At 34.1% G+C, this 17,365-nt stretch overlaps 2 protein-coding genes across 5 annotated transcripts in view; both read left to right on the top strand.

Moving 5' to 3' along the window:
* Positions 1–1,993: 1,993 nt before the first annotated feature.
* Positions 1,994–11,952, top strand: cidec (cell death inducing DFFA like effector c). Of its 3 annotated transcripts, none has more exons than XR_010893390.1 (8): positions 1,994–2,070; positions 2,363–2,439; positions 2,584–2,725; positions 5,926–6,075; positions 7,443–7,475; positions 8,049–8,239; positions 8,961–10,343; positions 11,823–11,850. XR_010893390.1 is itself a non-coding variant. In XM_067372763.1 (8 exons), the coding sequence occupies exons 2-8, from the start codon at positions 2,390–2,392 to the stop codon at positions 11,862–11,864; spliced, it is 723 nt and encodes a 240-aa protein (XP_067228864.1). In that variant the 5' UTR covers positions 1,994–2,070; positions 2,363–2,389; the 3' UTR covers positions 11,865–11,952. The 3 variants fall into 3 exon arrangements, 2 of the variants coding, with proteins under 2 accessions (XP_067228864.1, XP_067228865.1); XM_067372763.1 differs by having other exon boundaries at positions 10,229–10,343; positions 11,823–11,952; XM_067372764.1 differs by lacking the exon at positions 11,823–11,850 and having other exon boundaries at positions 8,961–10,369.
* The window catches only part of LOC137010623 (NACHT, LRR and PYD domains-containing protein 3-like), a 27,846-nt gene continuing 22,403 nt past the window's right edge, over positions 11,923–17,365 (top strand). Inside the window, exons 1-3 of one of the 2 annotated variants that reach the window (XM_067372761.1) lie at positions 11,923–11,963; positions 12,067–12,155; positions 12,418–16,556. The gene's annotated coding sequence lies outside the window, so the exon portion shown is untranslated. Of the gene's footprint in view, positions 11,964–12,065; positions 12,156–12,417; positions 16,557–17,365 lie in introns of those variants that run through there. The other variant, XR_010893389.1, reaches the window with a different exon arrangement.

Below are 17,365 nucleotides of genomic sequence, written 5' to 3'. Positions count from 1 at the left end.
CACTACCAAACAATGTGTGTGTCACACAGCACTGGAGCCTGTGTCACTGGCAGCTCAGAGCCAATAAACGCTTTCACAGCTGCCACCCATCATACTGAAATAGCACAGCTATCATCATTAAGGGAGTAGTGGGCTGCAAAGGTTAAATTTAGGCTACCAAATCACTTAACCCCTTCCACTAAGACTCTTTTGGCATTGTGGTCTTTTTTAAAAAACATGAATACACCAAAAGATTAATTCCCTTTCTTCTTTGTTAACATATACAAAATTTAAAAAAGTCACTCACTGAAGTCATTTTGCAAAGCTGGAGATGGAAAAAAAGACAAACCTCATATTTGAGCTTTAACTGAAAAATTATAAATGACTTTTCATCATATAACAGAATATCAAAAGAGGGGCATTTGTTTTAAAGAAATATAGCACAAAAACACTTTTCAGTTAGGAAATTTAACAAGTGGGTTAAGTTTTAAAATATTCAGCATTAGATATGTTTAAAATGAAGACCAAAAGTCTTTTTAGTTGTCAAACTCTGTAAAAATAATGAACTACACCAGTGGTTAATCTGTAAGTATTCGGGCACCAGTGTGAACTAGTGCTGGCTTTCATGTGCACTTAATGATTCTGTGCACTAGAGGGCACTCTAGTTCACTCCCTTGTATGTTGTGTGGATGTAACAAAGAAGACTGAGTTCCAAGTAAACAAAAATGGGTTAAAGGATTAGTTCACTTTCAAATGAAAATTTTCCCAAGCTTTACTCACTCTCAAGCTATCCTAAGTGTATATGACTTGATTCTTTCTGATGAACACATTTGGAGATATATTAATAAATATCCTGACGCATTCTCCAGCCTCTGATGCTGTGATTGATAACTCATCCTCTTCACGAGCCCTGAATTAGAAACTAAACTCATCCTAAGGTGAACTCATTCACAGAGGAACAAGCGCTAAAGAATGGGATGCCCGTTGGGATTCGCCCGGCGGAAACACTTCCAGTGTATTCTCCTGTTCTGGCTGCATCTATAATTCAGATTTTTAATCCCCGTATCCGCTTACATATATTTATATATAATCTATTTTTAATCTCTATAATAAAAATGTATAATTCTGATTTTGATCTCCATATCCATTTACATATATTATATATATCTTCCAAGGGGTTTTTTTCCCTCCTAGGACTTTTTTCCCAGTGCTAGCACGCTGGGTTTTTCTCCTGGGGGGTTTTTTCCACCCCTGGGAGTCAGCCGACATTGGCTTAATGTAGCACCATCTTGTATATGTTACATATTACCATGCTTGTTTGTACAGCTTATTTTTAACCACTTCCCTTTTTTCTGTGCTTCTAATATGTAAAGCTGCTTTGAAACAATTACCAATTGTAAAAGCGCTATATAAATAAATTTGACTTGACTTGACTTGTATTCAATACAAAATACTCCTCATCACATTCACAGCACTTCATGGTTTTGCCGATCCTGTTCATACCTACTCTCCTGTTTGCACATCTTACTGGTCTGTTGTTGATTCCACAGTATAAGTTAGCATCATTTCATCTATCTATCTATCTATCTATCTATCTATCTATCTATCTATCTATCTATCTATCTATCTATCTATCTATCTATCTATCTATCTATCTATCTATCTATCTATCTATCTATCTATCTAATCTGCCATGTTATTCATTCATTTTGTTATTTATTTTTGGCATTTTATATGTGGTGTTTCTAAAATTCTTATTTTCTGGCACCCTGTCTCAAATGATTGGTCTTACTAGTGGATGTGAAGCTATTGGATGTGAAGTGAAGTTCTTTTGAACACAGAACATGCACTATATGTATCTCAATATATCTTTCATTTGTTGTGGTGTGATGTGAGCTGAAACTGAGAGACTCTTAGACATTATTGCTCAACACAGCATGACCAATCTCTCTTGCAGTCATTGTGGAGCAAAGGTGAAAAAATGAGTTTTGCAATGATACTCCAAGGCAACAAAGAGACCAGACACGCAGATTTAATGTGAATCCGGAACAATACCAGAGCACAAATTGGAGACAAAGAGCTTGCTGCAAGGTATTATGTGATTATAATTATGATTTATTGTAAAATATTAGATATACAAGTAATACTTTTTACAATAGCTAGTGAAGTGAAAAGCCAATAAGATATATGTGTTTAGATTTAGAGTTTTAGCTTTACAATTACTTTTTAAATATTTAATGAATTTAATAAAACAATTAATATAAATGGACAGAAACTAGATGTTCTGTTCACAGTATTAGTGTGCTGTTGTCCTGTGTGTATTTAGACAAGCATGTATTATTTCATTGTTATTTATTTACTTATGTTTACTGTATTTTTGAAGGTTACAGGAGCGATACAGTTGATTCCAATGGACAATGCCAAGAAATCTTTTAATGTGTTTTCAACCTCCCTGTCAAAGTAACAGAGTTTTGATTATGATTGATTATTTTCTTCTATTAATCTATAATTAGAATAAGCTTCTTTTATATTTGTTTGTGTAAAATTGGGAACTGAGATTTCAAGCAAGCCATTTTGTGATTCAGTGTGTGTCACTGTCAACAGATGCATATCAGCCTGTGGTTCGATGACGCAGCAGCTCTTACCCCGTTGGACTCAGCACGTCAGACCCTTCCGAGTCACCGATTCTGATCGCTCGATTAAGAAAGGCATCATGGCAGGTGACCTAAGAGACCTACAGAACAAGGTGAGAAACACATTTCTCAATACTTAGGTCACTTTTGCAAAACTCTTCACACAGTTCTCCTAACCAACTTTCAGCTTGGCAAAGCAGTTCATTCCACATTCGAAATGCACTACAACTACCAAAACACTGTCTTCAGGTCTCAAATAAACTCATTCTTCCAGAACACTAGCAAAGGTTGACAGCTGACAAACACACTCTGTCAACTACAAAACAATGACCTAAAAAACACTAACAACATGTATGATTTCTTATGTAAAACAAGGACACATCTCTGTTTATAATTCACTTCAATATATGTTTCTGGAATAAATCAGATATGATGCAGAATTCGTCAACATTTTATGTCGTTTATTTATTTTTATTTTTCTGCACTGAGTGATTTCAAAATACAAGAATTTGTATACACACCATCCACTGATACAGATGCAATTCAATTGTTTTTATAGCATTTAATTTTAAGATTTAAAATATATTTCATTACAGTTTTTTACAATCGTTAGGACACATTTCTCAATACTTAGGCCACTTTTTCAAAACTCTTCACACAGTTCTCCAAACCAACTTTCAGCTTGGCACAGCAGTTAATTTCACATTCAAAATGCACTAAATCTACCAAAACACTTAATTTATGTCTCAAATCAACTCATTCTTCCAGAACACTAGCAAAGGTTTTCACCCAGCAAACACACCTTGTCAGTCATAAAATACTGACCTAAAAACACTAACATCAGGTATCATTGTACAATGTTTTCTTTTGTAATATTTCTTAACAAAACATGAATAACACTACAGTTTGTTACATGAACCTTGTTTACATAACAGTACAAAATGATTCTGAAGTTTTCCTCTTTGAATGGATGATAATGAAATTGAAAAACGAATGCTTGTGTAGGTGTTCAGTTTCATCTAATTGCTTTGATAGTATTTGATTTTTTAGATTCAGCATATTTCATTACAATATTACTGTAGAAATGCAGCATATTGCTGTCTTATTCAGTTTTGTATTATTTTATTGTTTTGAACATAAGTTTAACAGTTTTGAAAACAGTATGTAAGCATGTGCAAACTGGCCTGTACGTACACAGAGTTTGGGCAGTTGTTGTGTCTGAGTGAGAAAAGAATTGATGAAATTTGAGAGATGTAGTCATTGAATGCATTTTGTGCCAAAACAATAATAATTGATCCTCAGTTTAGCCCACATAGACTTCTGTTGTGCTCACTGTGTGAAGAGTTTTGCAAGAGTGACCTAAGTATTGAGAAATGTGTCCTAGCGTCTGTAAAAAACTGTAAAATATTATTGTAGAAATGTAGCAAATTGCTGTCTTATTCAGTTTTGTATTATGTTATTGTTTTGAACATAAGTTTAACAGTTTTGAAAACAGTATGTAAGCATGTGCAAATTCGCCTGTACTTGCAAAGAGAGTTTTGGCAGTTGTTGTGTCTGATTGAGAAAAGAATTCATGAAATTTGAGAGATGTAGTCATTGAATGCATTTTTTGCCAAAGCAATGATAATTGATCCTCAGTTTAGCCCACATAGACTTCTGTTGTGCTCACTGTGTGAAGAGTTTTGCAAAAGTGACCTAAGTATTGAGAAATGTGTCCTAGTGTCTGTAAAAAACTGTAAAAGAATCAGAGAAGCAAAAAGAATCAGAGAGAATTATTGGTAACACTTTTCTTGAAGGGGTGTGCAGAAGACTGACATGACACCTTCATAATCTTGACATGACATGTGTCATGAGAGGTTTTATGCATGTTTATGACAACTGTCATTAAATGTCATTCGCTCAATTATGCCATTTTTAATGCAAAGACAACATTGTTTGAGATATCTTTGTTACGACAACTTGACATAAACCAACACATCATAACCTGTCATAAACATGACATAGAAAAAGATTAATTATCAAACTTAAAAAAACTACTTAGCTTTATGGGTTAACATTACATTACATTATTTTGGTAACACTTCAGTATAGGGAACACATATATAAATGATTAACTATGACTTTTCCCTCAATAAACTCTTAATTTACTGCTTATTATAGTTAATTGTTAGGTTTAGGTATTGGGTAGGATTAAGAATGTAAAATAAGGTCATGCAGAATAAGGCATTAATATGTGCTTTATAAGTACTAATAAACAGCCAATATTTTAGCCATATGAATGCTAATAGTAATAAGCAACTAGTTAAAAGACCCTAAAATAAAGTGTTACCATTATTTTATAACAGTGTCATCTGTTTTATGAAATTTGAAATTGTCTATTATCTGACCTTCTGTTGGAGAAAAAAAAAAAAAAAAACATGAAATGAAAAATAGTCATGACGCTGTTATAAAATTATTTGTCAGAGTATTGTCACTTGATGACATTTTAATGACAAGTTCAATTTGTACCACTGTACTTGAGCTCAAGATACATATTCATGACAATATTATAATGGCCTCATGACAGCCAATGTCAAAACCAACCACATGACAGTTTAATGTAATGTTAACCCATGAAGCTAAATGATGTCAAGTTGTCATGACAAAGACACTGACAGGTTATGATGTGTTGGTTTATGTCAAGTTGTCGTAACTCGGACATCTCAAACAATGTCATCTTTTGCATTAAAAATGACATAATTGAGCAAATGACACAATGACAGTTGTCATAAACATTCATAAAACCTCCTTCATATTCATGACACGTGTCAAGATGTCAAGATTATGAAGGTGTCATGTCAGTCTTATGCACACCCCTTCAAGTAAAGTGTTACCGAATTATTTATGTTTCTTTATGAAACCTTTATCTTTGAAGAAAGATCTTAAAGACATATGAGAAAAGTATGCTTGCCTATTTTGTTTGCATGATCTGGTTTGCAGTATGGCAAGACAACAGGGTTATGTCATTGAGTCTTATTTAGTCTATTCATTTTAATCTTGGTTAAAACAGATTTATTGTATGTCTTAATTCTGCGACCCCTACATTTTTGCTACCTATCAAGCACAAAGCTATTTTAAAGCTTTTTTTTTTTTTTTTTTGCCTTATCCTTAATAATTTTACAGTATTGTTAGTTGCCTCAGTATTTGAAAACCACAAAGTGAATGAATATATGTGATCATTCAAATGTTGGACACATGGTTAGTGTGGACACATGGACATTATTCCATCACAGTTGCTCCAAAGCTCTTTCAATGTATGATTTTTCCCTTCTAGGTGATGGACGTATTCCACATGAATTGTGTCAATGCTGTGGTGTTGGATGAGGATGGAACTGGAGTGGATACAGAGGACTTTTTTCAGACCTTAAAGGACAACACTGTCCTCATGGTCTTGAGGAAAGGACAGAAGTGGACCCCACAGCAGGTCAGTGTTTTAAACTGAGGTTCTGGATTAACACCACAAAGACATTTTTGTTCATATTGACTGTAATATTTTAAATTAATTCTGTGTAGGTTTAGATAAAATATGTGTGTGCATATATCTAGCCAAAAAATAAAGTCGCTGTTTGGATTTAAAATAGGCCAATGTTTAATAGTCTATAGTTGGATCATTATTGCAGTGATTATTATGTTTCTAGCATGTTATATGTTTGGCAACAGTTCTTCTAACACTAACTGATGGAGTGGATCGCTTTTCATTTCTTAAACAACCATGTAGGAAGACATATAATGACCATATTCCAGAATGACAATGTCAAGATTCATCAGGCTCAAACTGTGAAAGAATGGTTGGGAGGGAGCATGAAGAATCATTTTCACACATGAATTGGCACCTCTGAGTCCAGACCTTAAATTCATTGAAAGTCTTGATTTGCTGGAGGAGACTTTACAGAGTGCTCGACTCTTGCCTTGTCAATAAAAAATCTTGATGCACCTCTTGATGGAAATAAATGTTATGATGTTATTTCCATCAAGAGGTGCATTGATTTTTGGTCAAGATCTTGTTTTGACAATGCAAGAGTCAATCACCATTGAATATGGCCATAATGTGTCTTCCTGGTTGTTTAAGAAATGAAACGCTACACACTCCATCAATTAGGTTCAGAAGAACATGTTAGAAACATAGTAATCACTGTAATAATTATCCAATCATAGATTCTTTCAAATTTTGAAAATCATAAAAGATTCATCTGATCCTTGGCTAAAATCTTTGTATGTTAGATTGACATGTTCCCCGACAGCCAATTAATGACCATTGCAATCAAATTTGACCTCTAATGAAATTCTGGCAGTGTCAGAAGATTTGGAGACTTCTCCTACAACGATCATCAAATTGACTTGTTTTTCAAGACAAGCCATGATCAAAATTAATGCTAGAGATTTCTTTGTTAGCCACCATTTCAGTCTGGCGTATAACACAGTGTGTATGGGTTGATGATGGACAAGTTTTCATGCGCACGTCAGTTTTTAACGTGTGAGAATTTGTTTAGACATGTTCAGAGATGTGAGCTCCGTTCAGTGCTCATGTACCCGCCGAGAACAGCTTTATCTCGGCCAGTCCTTCTGGAATTTGCTGCTTATGTATATTGGTCAAACATGAGATATAATTCATTTGGGGTAAATCAAATGGGCAATATTTGGACTTATTAATCTATTATTGTTCCAGAGCAAACTGATTTGTCAGATTTTTGATTGATTATCTGAAGTGTGAACCTGTGTACAAGTGGAAGTAGTGACCATAGCATAGGTGTCAAACACACATAAAGGTCACGTTCTTGTTTTCTTTTTCAGAGACATCTTCCGGGTCAGATGAAAGTACACAGGGTAAGTGTGAAGACTGGAGTAGAAGGGACACCTTCTCAAAGCATATCTTAAGTCATGTCATGTTTTTATTGTCATTTCTCTCCTGCACTGTGAGGAAGTACAATGAATTAACACATAGGCTCTGCTCCAAACCAATAGTTAGATGCCTTGTCCCTTCCTTTCCTCTACGAAACCTCTTTAAAGGTCACGGTATGTCAGTACCTCACAAGTGATCAATGTGGAATGCTCTATATAGGTAGCATCTCAGTCATGTGATTCTTCTATGTTTCTTGGCAACCAGTGCATGCTCTTCATGATCAGATTAGGGGCTTTCGCAATTGTAAAGTGTTGTTAAGCTCTGGAAAGACATAAATAAACATTTATTATTATTAAAAGAAATAAGTAACTGGCATTGGAGCATATAACAGGAAATTACACTTTTGATTGAATTCTTCATTATTATTTCATGTTCTTCCTGCACACATCCCCCTTTCCCCATCTATCCTTCTTTCAAAAGTTTGAGTTTCTGACTGAAATACCGGATGCCACATTTAAGTGAAATCTTGTTTTTGTCTCCTTATTATTACTACACAGAGTTATATGACCAAGAGTGATCCTGGATGCGGCTGGAAACAGCCGAGGAAAGATGTAGCCAAACTGACCCTTGATCTTTATAAAAACCATCCACAGGATTTTATTGGCTGCTTAAATATACAGGCAACCTTGTATGGATTGTACTCTGTTTCATATGATTTGCAGTGCTATAAGGCAAAAAGGATGCTAAGGTAAGTTTGTGTGTGCATGTGTTTCCATGTGTGTCATTAGAAGCTCTGTAGTTTGATTAACAATATAACAATTAAAGTATGTAAGTCAACACAGGCCTTTTTATTACTTTTTTGCCCTGTTTTCTCAAAATCACAGGAAAAAATAAGTTATTAAGACAAGTCTAATTTTCTTACGATATCAACAACAAAAAAGCTTTCTTGAGATCAACAAATATTATATTCATGACTGCGACAAAGATGGCACACAAACTTGGGTGATTTAATTAAATGTAACCTAAAACAAATTTAAACAAACTAAGTGAATCATTTATAAACTTTTAGTGATTTAATTTTTTTATGATTACAACCTTTATTTTCTGTCCGCTTTCTTCAAACTGGATGGAATAAGATGTAGCGGCTAGTGAATAATCCAACAGACCCCTCACCCAACAACACAAGTGTGCCAGGGTGTCTGTGAACAACCCCCAAAAGGCAGAACAGGCCTCTGGTTACCATGGCAACAAAGACAGACCAGCAAGATCAGACGGTTTTAAGACCAAAAAGGAATTTAGGGAGAGTTCACTCTCAGCCGCATTCCCTATTGAAACATAAAAAGGACTTCTTTCCATTAATTCATAGACAAACCTTTTTATGAATGAACATGCATATCCACAAGATATTGAATGTAATATTACTGTTTTGTATATTAAGTTTTGCATTGTATACTGTTTTTTTCCCTTAGAGCCTGGAAATATTGGCTTATGGATTATGGCCACTATATAGCTTTTTGTAAGTCACATAGGATGCACCCCTTGAATTCCAGTTGAATTTCATAGAGTCATTTGGTGCTATGCCCACTATGTTTGTGCATATTCACAGCTTAGTAGGGCAGGCATTCCTTCAGCATGGTGTAGTTGGTATTATCACTTCAACACCAAGACTCATTGTCAAAGTTCCTCATCGAAAGGGAACGTCTCATTGCCATGCTTCAGGCTTGCCTGCACATCTCCTTCAAGAGAGTTGATGATGTGTAACTCAGGCTCCCTTTTATACTCCGTATGTGACGTCATGGACTGCCATCTGCCAATGATTATTGGCTTTTGTTTACACATGCTTCAGACACCGGTCATGCTGATGGTGCTCCCCATAGCGTCAACACCAAGACGCAGCATCTCATTCACCTTCTCAGGGAACCATGTTGCATATGCAACCTGAGATGATTTGTCAGTAACAAGGCTTTGTGTGCCACTGTAGAGATTTATGCAGTACCTACTTATTCGGCTGCTTTACATGCACTGCCCTCCAAATGTTTGGAAACGCCCTAGAAAAGTGGGGTTTTGGACAATATTGGCATGAATCCTTTTTAATTTGTGATTATTTTGCACTGATAAGGGACAACACAAACTACGAAAACATATTTTATTACATAGAAAAAACTTCATCAAAATATCCAGCATTAGCAGCTATCTGACATGTAGATATTGCCATTATTATGCAAAATGAAAATTATTATTGCTGGTCTTCAATGATAATGTCAAGTTAAACTGTCAAGTTTGCACCAAAAAAATGATAAGGATTTATGCTGATATCATCCAAAACCACACTATACCAGGGGTGTTTCCAAATTTTTGGAGGGCAGCGTATACATAAAATATTGTCTTTTGGTGCAATACATAGAAATAAAGTAAAATATATTTTTTTAAATGATGTGTATTCTTAGATAAACATATAATATATTCTATATTTATTTATATTTTAAATGTGACTCCGTCACTTCTTGTCATTTAAAAATGTTGAGAAAACAAGACAGAAATAATGAATGGCTTCTGAGGGTGTCTATAGGACAAAAATTATTATTGAAGTGCAGTCAATAATAAATTATTAAAGCAATAGATTAGTATCTTTTAAAAATAAATTATCTTTTAAAAAGGTAATTTACATGAATATATAAAGATCTAAGAGAGTAAATACGATTATGATTCACTCTTCTTGTTTTCTCTCTGTTAAAAGGGAAGCCCTAAGATGGACTCTGTTCAGTATGCAGACCACTGGCCATCTTTTAGTGGGTACTTCATGTTATATTCAGCATCTTATCGATGAGGATGAGAAAACCGAGGCACAACTGGTAACGCCTGCATGTGTCATCAAGCAGTTACAACATTAAATGATAGTGGCCTGTTTCACAGCTCGGGCAAATTAAAAAGAGTAGATTTAGATTTATAGTAGATTTATATCTTACTATTGCTTTTAAAGCATATTTATGAATTATTTACCTCTGTGTACACAGTAACATATACAGTTAAACTGTGCATACAATTTTATATTTTACTACTAATAAATATTCTATTTATACCTACAAGTTCTTGACTAACATGATTGATATACTAAAATTAGTTAACACATAGTATAAATAAACATGTATAATGCCATCTTGTTAATATAATTTGACTGTAAATTATAACTTCCATTCTCACAAAATGGTAAATACAACTTTTACACATACTCTATTTTGTTTGCTTTCCATAAAAAATGAATAAATGTAACAATGTAACTAAACTACAATAAATTAATAAATAATTGATTAGTTGTTTTAGTCAGTTGACAGCCCTTTTAAAATGGTTATCTATATCTATCTATCTATCTATCTATCTATATATATATATATATATATATATATATATATATATATATGTGTGTGTGTGTGTGTGTGTGTGTGATGTTTAGTGTGATACTGTAAAATAAATAACACTAGTAAATAACACTAGTAAACCACTACAGATTTGATTTTTACAATCACTAGTCACTTTTTCAACACTCCTCACACAGTGAGCACAACATCAGGCTAACCTGAGGATCATTTATCAAGGTTTTTTGCGCAAAATGCATTCAGTGATTACATCTTTTAATTTACATGAATTTGTTTCTCACTTAGACACAAACATATAGCTCCTTTTGTTATTGTTTTTAGGTCATTGTTTTTTGACTGACAAAGTGTGTTCGGTTTGGAAGAATGACTTGATTTGAAACATGAATGAAGTGTTTTGGTAGTTTTAGTTCATTTTGAATGTGAATTTAACTGTTGTGAAGAGGAAAGTTTAAGAGAACTATGTGAAGAGTTTTGAAAAAGTGACAAGTATTGAGAATGTGTTCAAGGAATTGTAAAAAAAAAAATTTTTTAAATAAAAATGGAAAATTCATGTTTTTTATGGAATTTCAGTATTTATTCTGAATGATTATTGGTGCACATCATTATGGACCCTTTTCATGGACTGTGATGATGCGTTTTAATGGTCATCAGCACTGTAAATCTTGCAAAGTTTTTTATATTTTCATTTTTTTATGAATGTACAATTATAACACTATACTTAGTATTGTATTACATTTTTATCAAATTACACACACACACACACACACAAATGAATAAATTAATTAATAGTGTGCTGTGAGGGTGTTGTGGGAGTGACGGTAAAGTTGACGTCTTTCTCTCTTCTGACTGCTTTCTCTCTCTATTTTTTCCCTTTTTGAAAGTTGTTTTTTCTTTTTTTTTTCTTTTTTTGTTGTTGTATTTTCACTTTTATAATAACTTCCCCTCTCTCTCTTGCAGCGAGATTCACCAATAACAAACCACAAACATCCAATCAATTGACCCTCTGCCGGGGGTTTGATTGACAGGCGATCTAACCATTCATTACGCCAAGTGCGCCATTTTGACTGACACAGCAGTCAGGGGAGTTAGTAGATTAACGTAGGTGGATTTGAACTTGAAAAATAGTGTGTACTGACATATTTCCACAGTTGAAACAACATTCCTTATAATGTTCATTCATGTTTATTTGATGCTATAAAAGAATTAGTAGGAAGAGATGATCGGTTCATGAGCCGCTTGAGCTGAGGCGGTACAGCAATCTGTCAAGACACATTAAAGAGCCATAAAATGGTATTTATTGTTTAAATTTCTTTAAAAATTGCAAAATTTGAAATCTGAAACTTTGTTTCATATCAAAAGTAACGCGCTCTGTCTTGTCTGTCGATACGTTGTCAGTGTCCCCTTTGCTCCACGATGTATTTTTCACTGCATGAGAACATGATGTGTGGTGTGAGAGCGGCATGGCTTGTCAGACATAGCAACAGTAACTAAAGGGGGCGGGTCTTTGCGAATGGTCAATTCCATTGACTCCAATCATTTGTTCTTGTTCCAGAAGTGCTTCACTCTGATCTATAGCACAACAGGGAAGAAAAGACGAGAGCAACTTGAGATTCATGATGAGTTTTTTTTTCTTTTATGAACAAAGAAAATAAAGAAAAACCAGATTAATACACAGAAGAGATGCAGAAAAGAAGAGTGAGAAAACTATTGTCTTAAAAAGAGGAATTGTATAGAAATGATTTAGGACTTACTAAACCAAAGAAACCTAGTTGCATTTACTTCTTAATTTAATAACTCTTTCAAATAATATTGAAAGACTTGCCAAATATTATTCTATGTGTATGAAATAATAAATGATCAGTCGAAATATGTAATTCTGCAGCTAATATAAACAGCATGAGTAGTAGAGGACAATAAAACACTAAATAAGTGTTTCTTGTGTCAAGAAAAAGATGAAATGTAGTTGCAATAAATGCAAATAAAATGATTTAAGAGTGCAGCTGAGGAGGACTATTATTCTGCTGCATGGAAATGAGGAAGAACTGATGACAGCATGACATAATCTTCGGCTGACCAATCAGAGGAAAGGGGAGTTTCATTCCCACCCACATGTAGATATCGAATATTCCAGCTGTTTATTCATTTTTCCTGAACAAAAAAATCAAGGTGAATTCTTGTTTTTTGTTTGTTTTTGTTTTTTTGTTTTTTTTACATGCGCCGGTGTAGACAGTGTTAGAATGTTGTAAACTATTTTCTTTTGCAAGTAGCTACAAGTTTCATCTCGTAAATCTTTCGAAGATATTGCTTCCAGTGCACCTGATGTTCTCAGAATGCTCCCGTTGAGAAACGCTCCTCTACTCTAGTGTTAATGTTTCAGTAACCAATCAAATCATGATATCTATATCAATACTCAGCCCTATAGTCTGATTGAATCAAATAAAAACATCCAAAAACATCACACAAATGGATTCTTTTGCTAAACTTTAAAACATTAGTTGGTCCATGAAATACATCATGACATCATGCTGCAAAAGGAAAAAGTTAAGTATGGGGTGGACAGGGCAAGCTTACTTGCTCTATGCCTTCCCAAGTTATGCATTGTCCAGGTGTGGCACTGTTTTATTTCTGCCACACATTAATAACCCAGCTCAGGATAGTTAGCCAAATTCATCCATGGCCATTATTTTATTGGGTATATTCTGCCCTGTGGGCACACTTAATAAATACATTTTAGATACACCTATTTTGATTGGAATGATTTATTTGATTTGGTGTCTCAGCAAACACCATCTCACCATCCTTCACACACACTTTCACACTTCTCTGGCCAGAGCATCATACATTTTTGTCTTCTTCTTCTTATTATTATTGAATATAGAAAATTAGGTTAGGTTATAGGGTTCTGAGCTCTGTTGTTACTCTGTCTCTCCTCAGTCTGGCTTTTGATCGATCCTGCAACAAAATGGCATAATGCATGGCAAAATTGTCCTTAGGAAAAGTCTCAAGTGAAAGTTTCACCTTTTCCTGCACTGTCCTCTCCATGCTAACCCCTCCAGAAGTGACAAATCCTCTTTCAGAAGGGAAGCTGAAGGCCCATCAGCCACTTCCTCTTCTTCTCTCTGCAGTCATGTGTTGTCGAACAGACTTAAATCTATTTGCTCCCATTTGTCAAGAAGGCTTTTCCAGAAGCTGCCTGGTCTGTAATGTGAACACTCAAGAGAACCGCATAATTCAAATTAAACTTACAGCTCTTATAATTAATAAAATTAAAGTTCTTCTTTGCAGGGAAAAAGCAAGCAGATCCGTCTTTGCAAAATGCAAAAAAAAAAACAGCATGTAAACTACTCCAATTAATATAGAGTACAGTATATAATAAAATAGTAAAGAGTTCTTTGTCTTTTCTCTTTTACTAGAAACTAAAATTACTGTAAGATGTCTGTTATGTGCCTGCTCAAATCAAAATTTCTATTTAACTTGGTCACCCAATCTCGTTCTCATTCAACACATTTCACAAAAAATATCTTAGATAACATAAACCAAAATCATAAAATTTTTGCAATGTATCAAGTCTCCCAGGGATATCGAGTACAAATTTCAGACATGTTTAATTAACATAATATAATGTATCTTATAAACTATAATAATATAAACTATATGTTTGATGGCATTCGCTTAACATTGTACTTTGTATTCATTTATCTGTTTAACTCTTGAAACTCCTGCATTTCATTTAAAGCATAGATTTTAACCTATAAGAGCAAAGACATAAATCAAATCTCATAAAAATCTATTGAGCCAAATTATCTGTTGTGCATATCTTAGTTGGTATCCGACTCAAGATTCACCATGAATTTAATATGCTTTTAAGATTGGCAGCGCCCTCTGACACAGCAGAGACAGAACAGAGCAGGAATTAATTTGTTTCAGAACTTCACTGGATCAAAGTGAACTTGACCTGCAATAATCTGCGTATGTCCATCCTGTCCAGATTGATTTATAGAAGCCATTTTAAAAAATTATATCTATCAGTTTATGTTTTAGTGCCTTGCAAGGACTTTACAATACCAATTCTCTTAAATCATTAGAAATTCATTCAATCGTGGACCGAAAACTCCCTAAGGATATAAATAGAATTATTAATTACTCAACAGCCAGTTAATGTTTACATAAAAGTAATTTCTTACCTGCTGGAGAAATCCCGAACGAAGCTGTTACATTATTTCATGTGCCATAATTCATCAGTCCATTAACGGCTGAAAGTATAATCATAATTTTCTATCCAATCTGGGATTTCTGGCAAAACTCTTGTAGCGTCTGAAGCGATCAAACACACAGTTGTGAAGGTAAATCTTCACAACATGCAGACTCCATAATTTCTGCCCCCTCAATACAAAAATCAGACATGCAGCCCCTAGAAATGGCATCCTTTCCACTAATTCATTGCCAAATTTGCTTAAATGAATGAACATGCATTTCCCCAGAACATATTACTGTTTGTATATTGTTTTTGCATGTCTGATAATAGAACTGTTAGATAATGTAGCTCATCTAGGTGGTGTTTCATATCAAATTATTCTTTGTTTAATGACTCACACTTTGGTGGACATCACCATCTCATAGAATGCAATGCATGTTTGTTATATTATCAGAGTATAAATGGACACAAACTACCAGGTTACTCCCCTCATGCAAATGAGTTCACTTTCAAACAAAGGAACATTTTCCAATTTTCAAGGTCATCAACCTCAAACGTTCTCAGGTCCAGATGAATCACACGCAGAATCTGCACTTCTGACACCAAATTGTTGTAGAAAAATTCTTTATTCCTTTAGTGGTGAGAATGTTATAAAACAAACACTCAGGAAATGTCTTTGTTGATTTTATTCTTGTAAGAAGGCTGCTCAATGCAGATACAGAGTTGTACAGACAAGAACACCATCACCCAGTGTGGCTGTCTTATATACCCCTCTTATTGTTCCTTGTTACCCAGACCAATCATAACACATCCTACCAGGTACGGATCAGAAGAATAAAAAAAAAAAAGAGAGAGGGGTCTAAAACTTAGCAGGTGCCCTACCTAACTCCAAGCTGTCTAAACAAAAACATTTTCAACCTTGCTTCACTTCCATTGTTAGTTTCGGAAGTGCTTCTTACAATACAACAGCAAAAGCAGTTATTTTACACTGAACAAGCTGTTTTAAATGTCACACAAGACAGAGAGAAAACAAGCATCAATGCATCAATTTATAAATCAAGAGAATAAATAAGCAATAAAAATTCTTCTACATTAGCCTAAGACAGAACATGAGATAAAACACCCTGCAATAAAACAATAAAACTCGCTAATCTGTATGTACTATAAAAGCTGTCCGTCTGAAAAAGAAATCAAAAAGAAGCGGTTCTGCACACTATTTGTTCTTTTTTCCACACAAGAAAAATAAAATGAGTGTTTCTATTTTAAACTATCCACGAAAGTAAGTTATTAAACATAATAAACAAATGTTTTAATTAATATGTAAAAAGATATTATTCTCTCACAGTATCATCTCACGTAGTTTGACTGCTGAAAAAAGAGAACCACCCACCGTTTTTCATGAGAACACGGAAGTGAAGAGAAGATCAGTGATTTTGTTGGGCAAGGTGCCGAGTCAGAGGACAAAGAACCATTTACAAATATTGTCATCATTCAAGGTAAGTTAATAAATATTTTAAGATACTGACCAATGTATGTATGTACTAGTGTCATGTTTACATACTGTAAAAAAAAATTGCAAAAAAAAACGGATAATGTACTGGCAGAAAATTACCAGGACATTATCTAGTAATTTTACTGACATTTCTGTTAATTTTAAAACACAACACAGTGAAGTTCAGAATTCAAAATACAGGTAAAACACCTGTAAAAAAAATAAATACAGGAAAATCTGTCAACTTCATACAGTACATTTTTGACCTATTTTTAATCACAGGAGATTCATGCAGCACACCTTTACTGAATTTTTAGTTTTAGATTACAGTCTTTACAGTGGCATCCACTGAATAAAGCTTGTAGATCACATGTCATTTTCAAGAATGTTTTATAAAAGATGTTTTGTGAGTCGAACAATCAGCATGTTGTTAAACAACTGTATAATCCATTGAACACTTTATTTATACAGTCTCCCTCACAGACTCATTTCCATTTCTGTTAAACATTAAATATGGGTCTGTCCTGACTAAAGTCTATGACACTAAAGCAATTAAAACCTTTGTTTCTCAACAAGAGACTTAAATAAAAAACACTCTGACAGATATTAGTGTGTGTGTGTGTGTGTGTGTGTGTGTGTGTTCCATGTAGTTTTGTACAGGGAAAAGTTATTATTCCTAATTTTTAGTATCAATTAGTATCATTCACAATCACTATATTAACTTTCAGTATTTTCACTTTCTATTTTTTTTATTGTAGTCTGGTTTCAAATGTGAAAGAAGTCTTCAACGACAACTAGGTCAAAATGTGAAAC

Source organism: Chanodichthys erythropterus, chromosome 21 (assembly GCF_024489055.1).
Source record: "Chanodichthys erythropterus isolate Z2021 chromosome 21, ASM2448905v1, whole genome shotgun sequence".
Taxonomy (NCBI): Eukaryota; Metazoa; Chordata; class Actinopteri; order Cypriniformes; family Xenocyprididae; genus Chanodichthys; species Chanodichthys erythropterus.
Note: the sequence above shows the minus strand (reverse complement) of the source record. Positions and strands in the feature narration are given on the sequence as shown.